This window comes from Corvus kubaryi, unplaced genomic scaffold (genome assembly GCF_017639235.1).
Source record: "Corvus kubaryi isolate FWS band 111438036 unplaced genomic scaffold, C.kubaryi_AGA036_p1.0 70, whole genome shotgun sequence".
Classification (NCBI taxonomy): domain Eukaryota; kingdom Metazoa; phylum Chordata; class Aves; order Passeriformes; family Corvidae; genus Corvus; species Corvus kubaryi.
Window position 1 is genome coordinate 1,586,538 of NW_024582058.1, and position 13,902 is coordinate 1,600,439.

At 38.7% G+C, this 13,902-nt stretch overlaps 1 protein-coding gene across 6 annotated transcripts in view; it reads right to left on the reverse strand.

Moving 5' to 3' along the window:
• Positions 1–13,902, reverse strand: part of SPTLC3 (serine palmitoyltransferase long chain base subunit 3) — an 86,770-nt gene that overhangs the window by 49,766 nt on the left and 23,102 nt on the right. The window contains exon 1 of one of the 6 annotated variants that reach the window (XM_042049327.1): positions 1,484–1,566. The exons of the other annotated variants lie outside the window; for them this stretch is intronic. Within the exon in view, the coding sequence (XP_041905261.1) occupies positions 1,484–1,522 (39 nt within the window). The 5' untranslated portion in view covers positions 1,523–1,566. Of the gene's footprint in view, positions 1–1,483; positions 1,567–13,902 lie in introns of those variants that run through there. 6 annotated transcript variants of the gene reach the window in all.

A 13,902-nucleotide genomic window follows, 5' to 3' on the forward strand; every position in this document is an offset into this window, starting at 1 on the left:
CTCTCATATCCTCAGTTGCAGGTGTCTTCAACACCACTCCCTTGTCTATTTTGAAACATGTGAAACTTATGAAAGGTTGGCAATATATTATTGTGCAATTGAACAATTATTTCAAAGGTGATTAAATGGAAACCACAATACTCTGTCTCGCAAGACAGAGCTATAAAAAGGGAAGGGCAGCATTAAAAACTCACCTACACTGTGCCTGACTGCTTCTGGAAGTCTTGTGTAACCCATTGCAGCAACTAACCTTTATAAAACAAATCCTGCCTAAACCAGGGCAGCTTTATACCACAATGTTCTCCAGACCTGACGAAGTATCCAAAACAGTTATGATCCAGGCCTTCTATTTCTCTTCTGATTTCACAAATGCTTTTAATTACATTTTCAGTGACCTCTCCCATAATTCTAAGGGTACTTAAAAACAAAATAGAGAAGAGCAAAAGAAAAGGAAAAAAAAAACCCAGAAGACACACAGACAGCCTTGCTTGTTAGAATTAGTGATTCCATTGTGAGCAAATTCTAGAAATTTACAGCTGTGTGTGGACAAAATATTTTTTCAATAAAACATATTAAGATTTCAATTTTCAAATTAAAGAAGTTAAGTTTTTCAGTTGCAATATTCACTAGGCTCATCAGATTATTCTTTGGAAGAGTGGTAACTCCCTTATTTCTGCAAAACATCATGGCCTTTACAGTTACTGTCTAGTAACAGCCAATTTTCTAATTCAAAACTAACAAACCACAGTCCAGAAAAAAAAGTGCCCTGTTTAAAAAACCCCAAAACCAACCAACAAAATACCCAAGACATATACTTTGACATATTATAAAGCAAAACTACTAGCATATGAAGAAATACCATTAATACAGTTCTGCCTGTGGGAAGGATGAATTAAACAGAGTAGATTACCTAGTTATGTAATGAAGCTAGCTGAAATACCATATTCATATTAAGAACAGTTGCCAATTCACTATACTTGTAAGGACAGATTATTATTGATCTTCATACTGCATCAAAATGTTTTTATCCTCAAAGGATTTAGATTTCTGTTGTAACTTGCTGTCCAATCCTGGATTCCCAAGGGGTTTTTGGGAGAAAAAGAAATCAAAAAAAAAAGAAAAGCATTGTTGGCCACAAGAGAAAATAGAAAGGCTGTGAAGGAAACCCAAAAAAGAAAAAAATATTGGTTAGTCTGAACAGAAACACATTTAGACTTTGGAAACACTTATTGCCCTGCAAGGGAGAAAGAATGCAGGGCTGGCTCTCACCATGAGAGGGGACACCTTTGAAGCAATGCCACACATGCACTCCTACCTCAAGCTAATTGCTCTTTTAGGGCAACCTATTTGCCATGAAAAACATTTTATGAGGACGAGTTAAATACGTGGTCAAGTCAAATTTCACATGAGTCACAACAGCTGTGTGCACACAGTGATGAGACAAAGTAAATATTTCAGACAGGATTAAGCTCAGTCCTATTACCTTACATTTGCCATGGGCTAAGAGCACATTTATGGTCATCTATGGGAAATTCAAGTGGCATTGTAGCTTGATGCTCTTGAATCAATTGGCGTCAGGCTGTGATGATGTGACAGTGCACCTGAGCCAGAGGAGAGAGTTACAATGTTTCTCTTCATCGATTTTATTAAGAAACACTTAATTGCTATAAACCTTATTGGTAAAGGAACGGGAAAGCTCCTATCAGACTTTTGCATTGCAACACTCTTCTTCCACAATAAAACTCTGCTGTTGTGGAACTCTCATTTCAGCAGGTGCCATTTGATGCAGTCAGTATGACACATGTATTTATCAGGTAACTGCTGTCACTGTCCTTAACACAAACAGCTGGGAGTAAAGAGCATAGACACTAACGAAGTATGAAGAATGTAGAGTCAGATCTGACCCACATTCTCCAGGCTATGAAGGAAAAAAACCAAGATTCTTCATACACTTAGTCCAAGGCTGGGAGAACAAATTCAAAAAACACAGTGACATCTTGCCTAAAAAATAAAGTGAGGAAAACGAAGCGCATTTAATCCATCCCCAGAGTCCCACAAAATAGTAAAGAGAGAGTCTCAAGAAAGAATAACCAAAACAAGTGGATTTGCTGCTTCTGGAGAGTGGGAGAGTGGTGGCGGGGATGTTTTTGTGCAGCACTTCTGATCCAAGCATGGGGTACATGAGTGACTGACTGAACATCATGAGGCTGTTCAATTTCAGCCAGTCTAAACTGGCTGAATTGGTCAGTGAATGAATGCTTAATAGTCATTTTGCACTACATTACTGTCAGCTTTTTCTGTGTTACATAAAGTTTTATCTCAGAAGAAAGAGGTGGATTTGGAGACTGTGCATTTAGAACAGCAGCTATCCAGTGAAGGGTGATTTAATTCAACTCTGACTGGCATTGAAATCAAACACAGCAGATTTCCTACAAATGGCTGAAACGACTCAGAGATCATTACTTACACCATTACCCAGTTGGTGCTCTGCTGAACTGTGCACCCACAAGTGTCTTATTACCTGTAATAACACCTGCAGAAGACAGTGCATTTTCTCCTCCATACCTTCAACTGCAGCAATTGATTGGCCAAAGAGTCTAAAAAAATATACATTCTCCCAACTTCAGCAATTGGTGGCTTTGAGATTTTATGACTCTAATAGTGTGTTATCACCTACAATAGTCATCAGGGATAACTGTGCATGTGTTCACCGTTTTTGAACCTAAATATGTTGGGAAAATGAATTGTGACTTTTGATAATTCATTTCATTTTTAAAAATCTGTTTCCTTTTCTATAATAAAATTACCTGACAGTGTCACGACAGTCTACTTTGACTGTTCTTGTCTGTTCAGCTTTCCTACTCAGCCAGTTACACAACTCATAATTTTCTATACCTAAATAAATTCTGCCTCTCCACTTGTCTCTTTCCAGCCTATAAGAATCTGAATCTATATAACTCTAGTCCAGTCTCCTTGTGCTAACATGGACTTAAACCCCCCAAAAATAAATGTAAAAACTCTGTATTTTAATTTTCGACTTTCTATTCACTCTGCAAAGTTCAATAAAATCTTTCTGAGATACAGAGGATATGAATTAGGATTGCATACCGCACTTGAGAGCACAGTATGGATTTATATACCTGCAAATGATGCTTTGTCTTCTTTTCTGTTGCTTTTTAAAGACTGTTAACATTCTATTTGCCTTCTTGCCACAGTTCAGAGTTTCATCTCTTATGATTACACATATCCTTCCTCAGTTGCAAAAATACCAAATTTAGAGCACACTGCTATTTGCGCATTCTTGGGACCATTTTCCCTTCCAATTAATTATTTGGTTTTTATTTAGTGACCTGAAATTTTTTCTGCTCTTTTGTCAACATTATACACACTACCAATGAGAAACTTCTGCAGAGTTTCTTGTTCAGACCAAATTTTGCAGCAACCTGAAGAATTCTGTATTGTCAATACATACTGTCACCTATTTCTCCTCGTCCCTTTTTCCACACCATTGGTGAAAATACGAGAGAGTGCAGGTCCAAAGAGTGGTCCCTGGGGGACTCAACTCCCTGCATTTCCCTCGTCACCTTTTCAAAAATTGTTTATTTGTAACCCCTAATTTCTCTGGCAAAAAGGCCAACATAAGCAGCAGCCCAGAATTATTCAGCAACTTTGTCTTCCTTTAAAAATCTTGAGTAAATACCCCTTTCTGATGTGTTAATCCACAATTTACTGGCTGTTTTAAAAATTCTGTTGGCATTCCAAATCAAAATAGTTTCTCAGTGGCCTGCCACACAGTAAGTTTACCTTCTAGGCACAAACGCAGGAAACCTACTGGTGCAACATAAAGGCACGCAACACAGAAAGGCTATAGGCGAAATTCAAGGAGAATGGATGTTTTACCAAGGAGTTTTACAAATCTAAGATTTCATCAACTTTTTGGAAACCACAAGCACAATCAGGGCAGGCAACTTTTGTGTGTTGATCCTCTGCTTCACTGGTTTCCAGTAAGATACTGCAGCAAGAGAATTCCTTGCAGCAAGATTTTGATGCCAAGGAAGTCAACAGGAGTGATGGCAATGCAGCACAATCAGATTTATGTACAATACTCTTAGATTCCCATTCCCTATAATTAGCCATAGTATTTCAAAACTCTCCCCTAATGAAGAACCCCTTCCAAAATGCCTTCAGGTTTTCAAATGGAGAAATCAACTCTTACAACAAATCTCAGAGTGCTATGAGAATGGACATCAGTATAAAATACTGAATATAAGGGACACACAATGTTAATCAAAATAGCTTACTCTAGTAATAATGTAAACTCATCTTGAAGTCTATTAAACACTTCTGGCAACACCTTTACAAGGAATAGTTACAAAATATATTTGCATTAGCAAAGAAAAAAAAGGATAACTATGCAACAGCATTAATAATACTTAAATATTTGTTCACACTACCATTAAAATTAGGAGATAATTTTTCATTGCATTTAGGTCCTGCAGCCCTTGGAATTGGCTAATTGGCATGCTAATCGGCATGAGCCAGATTTGCATTGAGGGGAGAGTGAAGAATTGAGCAGCACAGACACGGTGCCACAGTACCAACCCTGCGTGCTGGCCCTGATCAAGTCCCCAGCAAAGAGGTAACCACATATGCTGGCACAAGGTGTGAGTAAGCCCGTGTGAGTGGAGTTGTATCAAGGAACCAGAGACACAAGAACTCATGTTGACAAGCAAGTCTGTTCTGCAGAGACAACAAGCACTAATTAAATGTTCTTCTGCTATTATGGCCATTGTCCTTATAGCAGCAGGAGGTGCAGACAGGTATATCTTTGAAATAAAACTACTGGGAGAACAATAAAGTCTTTAAATATAAGTTCCCTGCTAGGAATCAAATCTGATCCAGAAGTGGATGAAACTTTATGTGTGTTTCTGGATCAGATTTTATCAAGTTGTTGCATACAACCTATGAAAAAACAATACAAGCTGACTGATCCTAATACTTCCCTACAGATATGTATATGAAGAGAGAGGTGTTGAAAACTGTGAACCAAGTGACAACCATGTTTGCTCAATATCTGACAGACCTACAAGATGACAGTGAAATCTTAAGCAAATTAGGACAGGGTGTTCTTACAGCAAAAAACTGATGGGAGAATAGACATAATTGCTAATGCAACATCTGATTGCTTGTAGACAGTTTGGTTCTAAACAGGTGTTTCCTCCCCAGCATTTGAAGAGCATCTGGGACAGGACCCTAAATGTAGATGATTTTACATGTCCTAGGATGTGTGAGACAGCGACATGGGGAAGAATCTAAGTATCTACATAACTAATAACATAAACAAGTAACAGGATCTACAGAGGCCTGTAACCTTCTGGAGCAGAAGCGGAAGATGGGATACTACAGGATTCCATTTCAGCCAAGGGAAGGGTATGGTCCAGCTGAATCCCACTCAGAGCTTGCCACTGGATAGTCACAACTTGAAGCGACTGGTGAGCAATTCTGTCTCCTATAGATCACTGTCACCAGAGGGCTGGGTCCCAAAAAATAAAACTGTCAGGTTCTGTGCAAACCCACCAGGATGACTGTCACAATTACTACTTTTCCCCCAAATCACTTCAGAATCCATTAGACACTGGAGGAATCTGGGTGATTGCATGCAGTTCCCAGGAGAGAAGAAAAAAGGAAATTGAAATTATGAAAGCAGAGGTTCCCTGTAATGAATATACTATTGTCACAAATTTAGATTACTTCATAAATCTCCTCACTTACTGGCAATGATATCCTTCACTTTAAATGTGTGATTTCTTTTCTGTAACAACCCATTTCATATCTTATGGGCTCAAGTTTCTAAACCGTAAGTCAAAAATGGCTACTCAGGGAATTCATATATTACTGAGCTATAAAGACAAGACTTCAATTAAAAATAGTTGTGAAACTTTTAAGTCTAGAAGGTGCTAAAACGAAGGTCACTGCCCCGCACAATGTAACAAAGCCACAAGAAAGTGGCTACAAAACAAACTGCAAGTAGCAACCAAGCCAAAAAAGCTTTAGCTCACAGTAGTGTGCCTGCAGAATCCTCGTTTAGACTGATTATTGATTTCTACTGAAGTTTCAAATAAAATATACACCTGGTAGTAATACAGTCAATAAGGACTAAGAGTAAAATCTCCAAGATCGTCCAGAAGGTTTAGGAAATATAAAACACCCTCAAAATAACTTAGAAAACCATGTACTCTTGAACTTGCCAGAGATTCAGGATTTAACAATTCAGAAACTCTATAAAGTTCACTCCCTGTAAACAGTATTAAATGCTGCTTGTTCTGCTGCTTGAGGTTTGTTTGAAGATTGGGTCTTCACCACACTTTTCACAAGCACCAGGAAATGGCTTTTCATTTCTTAATCAACTGTCATCTAATTGCTGGCTGAAAACTTGCAGCCTCTCTTCAACTACAGGCAAACACCAAAACGATATGAAAAGATGGGATCTTCACCTTCCAGACTTGCATAATCTTTTCAGCTGAATGCAAGCTAAACTCCAACATATTCATCTTGCAGCAATTCTTTCAGCATCAACTAAACAAGTCCTGCAATGCTGACTGTGACACTAATATTATGAAAATACAGATGTGAATGACAAACACATTAGAAAAATACTGTGAAATACTGTTATGTAACGAGGAAAACAATACACATACTATATAATTTTCAGACTAACACTTTACTCTGATGCTAAAATGATACTTTTGAGTGCAACTTAGGAGGTTGGGAGGATACAGAAGACTTATTCATTTATAATGTCGGGGACGAACATTCAACAGCGGCAAGAGTTCCAAACAAGAAGAAACACGAACTCAGAAAGTACACATTTTATCTCAGTTTCGTAAGTTTTTGTTAAGGTATTTATATTAAGAAGTACCTTATCTGATATATCAGAAATTTTAGCCCTGCACACACTACAAGCAACATGCACTCCAGCATCAATGAATGTTTAATTTCAACTATTCAGAGACTGTCTACTTTGTGCAATTTTTCAGCAGGTAGTGGTCACACCACAGTGTTTGCCAAAAGAAAAGCCATATATAACTCTTTATAGCACAGAAGCCTAGATTAATGCACACAGACTCAGAACAAATCCCAGGAGCAAACCATGAAAATGCAATCTCATGAAGGGGAGAAAAATAGTAGAAAACACAATTCTGAACTTCAAGGTTCATAAACTGCAATATAAACCATAACAGCTACTACCCAATACCAAATAACTACGGTACTTACATCAAACAGTACATGGGAGACAAAAACAACTGCATAGCAAACTCTTTTCCCAATGGCTTTACATCTGTACATTTCAAGCAAGAGTAAGAAACAGTAGAAAGAAAAAGTAACATGACTGTCTTATACAGCTGTTATTCTGCTGTTACTCCCAGAAACTTCAAAGTGACTCAGCGTAAATAGGAAGGCATGAGGGCAAAGATGGAGCTTAGTAATTTCAAATTACTAGAGACAAAACAATGAAGTTCACTACCCAGAGAGATACTTACAAACACCAGAAGGTATTTCCTAACCTTACAGCAATTACAGAGCAGAAAGCCAGGCATATGGGATCAGAGAGAAGTGGATGAAACACCTGGGTTACAGCAATCCCGACATAGTTTGTGGAGTCAAGTTGCAGCAAGAATTTGGTATGATTTCCAAAGCTTAAGGTAAATTACAGGATTCACACTGCTTGGCCACATCACAGTATCTCCTGATCATCCAAATCCTATGGCTTTGGCTTTAAAAATAAACAAACAAACAACATGATGATGAAGTGGTATCACTTCAAAGGCTGCCAATTTCTGCACATCACTGGTGATGATCTACTAATATGGGAAACTACTTCCAGAAGTGATCCAGCATTTAGAAATTAATCTTATGTATCTCACATACATTTTTGATACGAAATTGTTCGTTGGGATGAAGACTGTAGCTGAATGCAAAGTTCTCAAGATGCGCTAAACAGATTGCTACTGATTTTGCCCAGTGTGGATTCTGAGTAAATATCCACATGAAGCAATCCACCAACTCCCACATATTTCCTACACAGTGACTTTGAACCAGAAAATGTTTTAATTAGCCATCAAATTCCTCTCCATGCAAAATTCCCTTGTGGAGAAAATGCTTCATCTTCTGCACTAACTAACATAATGAATCCTCATTGGATCCCAGACCCTTCCCCATTATATGGCACAAACAGCTTCAAACAGGGCCAGGATTTTGCATTGTTTTAATAATGAGTTTAATAATGACACACACATTCCCTATCAGAATGGATGTGGCCATGGATGCTGGATCATGCCAAATACATTGCAAGCTTAAATCTTAAGGTGTTAAACCTTTAGAGGTGGTCTCAGGCCATCCTTGGTTCCTGAGATTACAGCAGCAGTTTGGAGAAAGACTTCTGGAAGTCACAATACATCCCTTGTTAAAGGAGCACAAACGTATTCACACTTCCTACCTGGAAGTTGCATAACGTTAGGATAATTTGCACATTATTTTGATGATTCTGAGAGTTATGCACAAGTTAAGTTGAAACTGTGTGCCTTCCAAGACATTCCTATTATTGCAAGGAGTAACTTGTTATATTTCAAAAACCTGATGAAAGTCGTTGCCAATTTTGTTAATGCAATCAGTTTAGCTGGATTTATGCTACCTCCTCCAAGGTAATTAACTACTTTAAAACAATACTTAAATATAACTATCTTGGCATACCACAGATGGAGAGGAAAGAGAGAGAGAAGAAATTCCACAACAAAAAACCCCAATGGGGAAAGCAGAATTTCTCATGAACAGATGAGAAAGAGGCAATCAAATTTGGGCTGCTAGCTTGACAGATAGGGGGATTAAAAACTCAGTAGGAAGATGATCGTCTGGGTAGACAAGGTCCACCTCCAAGCTAGGATAAGAATTCAGCATCAAAAGAGAGCCCTAGGGTGAAAAAACATCAGGATAAGTTCAGGTAAGGCATAGCATATAGGTTTGTAGGACAGAAGATTTCGAGGAAGGTGAAGGAGATACCCATCCTATCAACGTGTCAAGAAAATGAATAGCTTGACACCTTCAAACACAATAGAAGCTGTTTTAAGCAAGAAGACAAAAATGCATTTAGCCAATCGTTAGGCAACTTGGCAGCAGTGACCACGGCTAATTAAAGTCAGTTGCCCTATACCAAAGCCAGCATCACAGCTGGTACCTGTGATCAAATCACTGCACCATTTAATTTCACAACATGACGAGGGCTGCAACCCACCTATCATCAAAGTGTCTTCAGAGAACCCCAGTCTGGAGTAACCCACATTCACCAGCTTGTGCCCTAATGCAGCGAAGCTACTTCGTTTAACCAGCGACAACCAATTACTTTTTCTTTTTTTCACCTAAAAATCTACAGGAGCAGTAACATCCTTCTTTAGCTGCTTTTTTTTGTTTGAAAACTACCAGGAAAAGGCATTTTCAATCTGTCATGGTTAAGTAGTGCCCACACCTATACCTACGAGAAACTTACAGCTGGATGCCTCCAGGAACAGCAGCTCTGCAAGAGGCTCTCTCCTCTTCCCACCAATTTCAATTTTTTCCTTGTACAACTGGAAAAGATGATCTTGGCCTATATGACTTCTTAATGGCTATTTAATTGTTATTATGTTAATTAACTATTATTAAATTGACTAATTCAATCAAAGCTCAAAAAATTTCATTTTACTTCAATTGCTCAAAGATCAATAAAAAAGAATCTAGAAATAAATTAGTGCTTTTTAAAAAAAGAGTGCATTCTACATTGAAATGCTCTTTATAAGTTGTTCCAGTAATTATCTAAGTCATAACACTGAGCATGAGAAGTGCTAGCTTTCTCTCATCTGAACCTTCTGTAACTACCCAGGTTTGCAGAAACATCTTTAAATAAATGCTCTCCTCAGATTTTATAGCAGTCTAGACACAGACAAAAAGGGAAGTCCTCAACCCACCTTGTACTGATTTTCACCAGCGGGTCAATGTCTACCTAGAGCCTGTGGCTCTTGGCTGGAAAGACATGGGTTAGGAAAAAGAAGCACACGAGAAATTCAAGAGACAAAAATCAGGCGCAAGAAAACTGAGGGAAAGAGATGACTGAAGTGTTTTGTTGTTTCAGCAAAGGACGACACCTCAAATGCACTGCAAAAAGTAAAAATTCAATTGAATTAGCCTTTGGGTTTGAACAATCTTAACTTTTTTTTAAGAAAGCAATGGCCTACTCCCTCATGTTACTTCTCTCTCTGCAAGTACTCCTCTACTAAAGCTTTTGAACTCACAGAGCATTTCCATCAGATCTGATGAGGCCTTCATGATATCAAATTTTCTAAAAGCTTCAGGAAAATGTAACCTTGATAAGGCAAAGGGATCCAAATCCCTGAACTGAAGGACAGGCAGCAAAAACTTGGCTCTTTAGCCATTCTTGGAGTGAATTACACAAGCACAACTGTAATAACCCATGAACCAGCCTCTAGTTAGGTCTGAACAAGGTTCAGCACATTCTGCCTCTTGCCCACCTGGAAAGCAAGGATGTGGTAGGCAAGCTGGGATGTTCTGGGGTGGCAGAAGATGCTGGATATGTAACAACATGAAATCACTGCTTATGGAAAAAAATGCTTACAGGCATTTCACAAGTCTTTCCCTTACCTCTATTATTATTTCCCCCCATTTTGCCATGGGGCAAATTGGAAGACAATACTTAAAACATTGCTGCACTTTGGAAGTAATTTCAGGACACATTAAGGTGTATTAACTCAAAGTTTTCATTTATACTGATAAAATGGTAGAAATCAAGGGACTTAGGAAAAGTAGGAAATGGAACAGCAAAATCACAGATTTCAGAAGAGCATGACTGTATTCAGAAGTAGCAGGTATTGCTCTAGGAAGCAATGTTAAAAGTAGAAGGAGTTAGAGAAAAAACAGCTATCTCTTAAGAAACTCATGTTAAGGGCAAAAGGACAAACCATTCTAGAGCTACTAAGCAGTACTAATGCAGGTCTCAGCTGAAGTGTCCATCCAGCTTCAGACACTGCTTTTTGAGAAAGAAGATGTGAACCAGATGGAGGGAACTGGGAAAGAAGCATAAAGTCTTGTCAAGTAAGTTATGAGGAAAGAATGAATGAATTAGAATTGTCTAGTTTAAAGAGAAGAGAAAACTCTAATGACTGGCAGCCTAAGAGTCTTCAAACATATAAAAGATAACTGCAAAAGAAAGAGAGTACTCTGTGCTCTATTAAGCATCAATGTGCTTAAATCACAGCCAAAGTGATCTAAACCAGACATTAGAAGGAGCTTTGTACTGATAAAATCAGTTAAATGTGAATCTAGAGCAATGGAGGTGTTTAAGATGGACATAAACCACCGGTAGGGATATTTCATGTAAAGTCAAAGCTAACATTGTCTAGCAGGGGACAGCAGAAAGCAGTGCTGTCAGTCTTAATGAAACCCCAAAACAGAGTGGCACATCTTATGAGCTGAGAGGCTGCAGAACAGCCTTCAAGATATTCCAGCAGAAAACCAGCCCTGGATAAAACTGACTTGCAGAAACTGACTAGATGACATCTCAAAATACTTTTAAGCCTCATGTCCTATTTTTCTGCTTACCTGATATTCACCTCACTATGACATGAAATGTGGAACAGAAATGATTGAGAACTGCAAAAACAGCTGAAACATATCTTCAGAGGGTAAAATGTAAGCAGATAGAGAGAACCTCTGAATCACAGGTGCTGGAAGAAGGAAATAGGTATACAGACTTTCTGCTTAAAATTAAAATAAAATTAATATTACTCTGGCTCTAGGCAGCTGTTGATGTTTGGGAAACCTAAAACTGTTCAGCACATTTCACAAATCTGTGCAACAAAAAGTCCATATAGACATTTTTTTCCCCTCTTTTGTGGACAAACAAAACCCCCCTGTTATCTTTACCTCATTAACATCTTTACATATCACCATTCTAGTATATCAACCCTCTGAAAGATACAATAAGGTTTCTTTGACTTTTCCTTAGGATAACACTTTGGTACAGACGTCTGTGCCCGTGCTCCTAAATTTGGGAAGTACAAAGTGACAGTAGTTAGCAAAGCAAAGGCTAGGCAGGGTCATCTAGAAGGATGTGCTGAAGCTCTGATCAAGAACACACTCTCCTGAGCTACCTGATATGTTTCTAGAGCAACAGAAGATGCCTAGATACCAATCTGACTTCTTGTCAACGCAATCCAAAAGGAAAGCTCACGTAAAAAACATAGTTTTAAAGCCCATTAAAATGTAAAGATTTTAAAATACTAGTAGTCTCCTACTTCTGAAAAAAAGAAGTTACTGTTTAAACTTATACATGATAAGCAAATAACAGTAAACCTTCATGCAGAAGATAAATAAACGTTTTTCAGAAGACCTCATGTTTCACCTCTACTCCTCCTCATTTGCAAAAAGAACCCCCCAAAAAATACGAACTTGAGCATAAGACAAATGTTGTACCCTTCTATAATGGCTGCTACAAATGTATTTCTGCAATGAGGCAAATAATGAGCAACAACAAAAGGTGCCAGTGTCTCTCTCAACTGCAGTGGAGAGAGGGCCTCAAACTTGTTCTGACAACTTTAGTTCATCCAGGAACTCCCCTGAGAGGATGAACTACATACTTACAGCCTACCATCTAGCAGAGAAAAATATAATTTATTTGTGAAAAATGTCCACATGTGCAGAATGATCTCACTAGCATGTCCCATGGTAGAAATCAGTTAATACAGAATGAATGAAATTCAGCTACAATAGGGAAAAAAACCCCAACAAACTACTTGAGGTCCCATGACAGAAGCTCCTAACAAGATCTAAGGAGACACTCCTGTAGGTAAGTATTTAGATGTTTCAGACATAATGCTTTACAGTGAATTCTGAAACAATATTAGTATATTCTGATAACTCCTTATTTTACATTCTTTCCCAGTCCACAGGGAAAGCTGTGCACTCCCCTCATACTCAGTATGAAATTAATCATAATTAAGAAATTTTATGTGCCCATCCTGACAGCTCCCTTATGGACTAATGGAATAACATCAGCCTGTGTGAAAAATATCAGTTGATACAAAATCAAGAATGGCAAGAAGGACATGCAGAACAATCATCATAATTCAAGAATATCCCCCTCTGAGGACCAAATTCATAGTAGATAGTATTGTTGTCTCTTTTTCCACCCATCTTTTTTCTTTATTTTCATGGATCAGATCTAATCTCTTAAAGCTGCTGGAAGACAATAAGTACACTAAAATACTACCTGCAGTTCCTACACCATAATTTTTCGTCTGCATTCTGCTTAGGAGAAATAAAGTAGAAGCCCGTGAACAAAACTCAGGTGGAGCTGCCCCCCAGCACGGACTCATGAGGAACAATCTGGGGTCACTCAATGGGGAATGCAGCTAAGGCACTGTGAGCTGCGAGGAAGGCACAACTCAGTACTCGGAAGCACAGCTGTTGGCACCACCCCAGGGCCCTAGAGAAACTTGGAAAAAAGATCAATCTTGCTATCAGAAAAACAGAACTGTCAGCTGTAAAGGCTAAACGATGTAATTAGCTTGAATTACCTGTTTAAATAATTGCTTGAGTATGGGAGGTCTGGATAGTCCCAACAATGCCTTTTACTTTCCCCCTTTAAGCAGCAGGGCTTCCATCCAGGCTGCAGGAGATCACACACAGGGCCCTGTGCTGCCCAGCTGCACTCCTTGTTTGACAGTCAGTCAGTCAGTTCGTGTGGCAGGTGCTGTCTGCAGTGCCTGGAGGCATGGTCTTGCCTCAGTGACACACAGGGGCTCCTGGCTCCCAGCCTGGACAGGAGCTGGCAGGTTTGTGAACTGCTGCCTGATG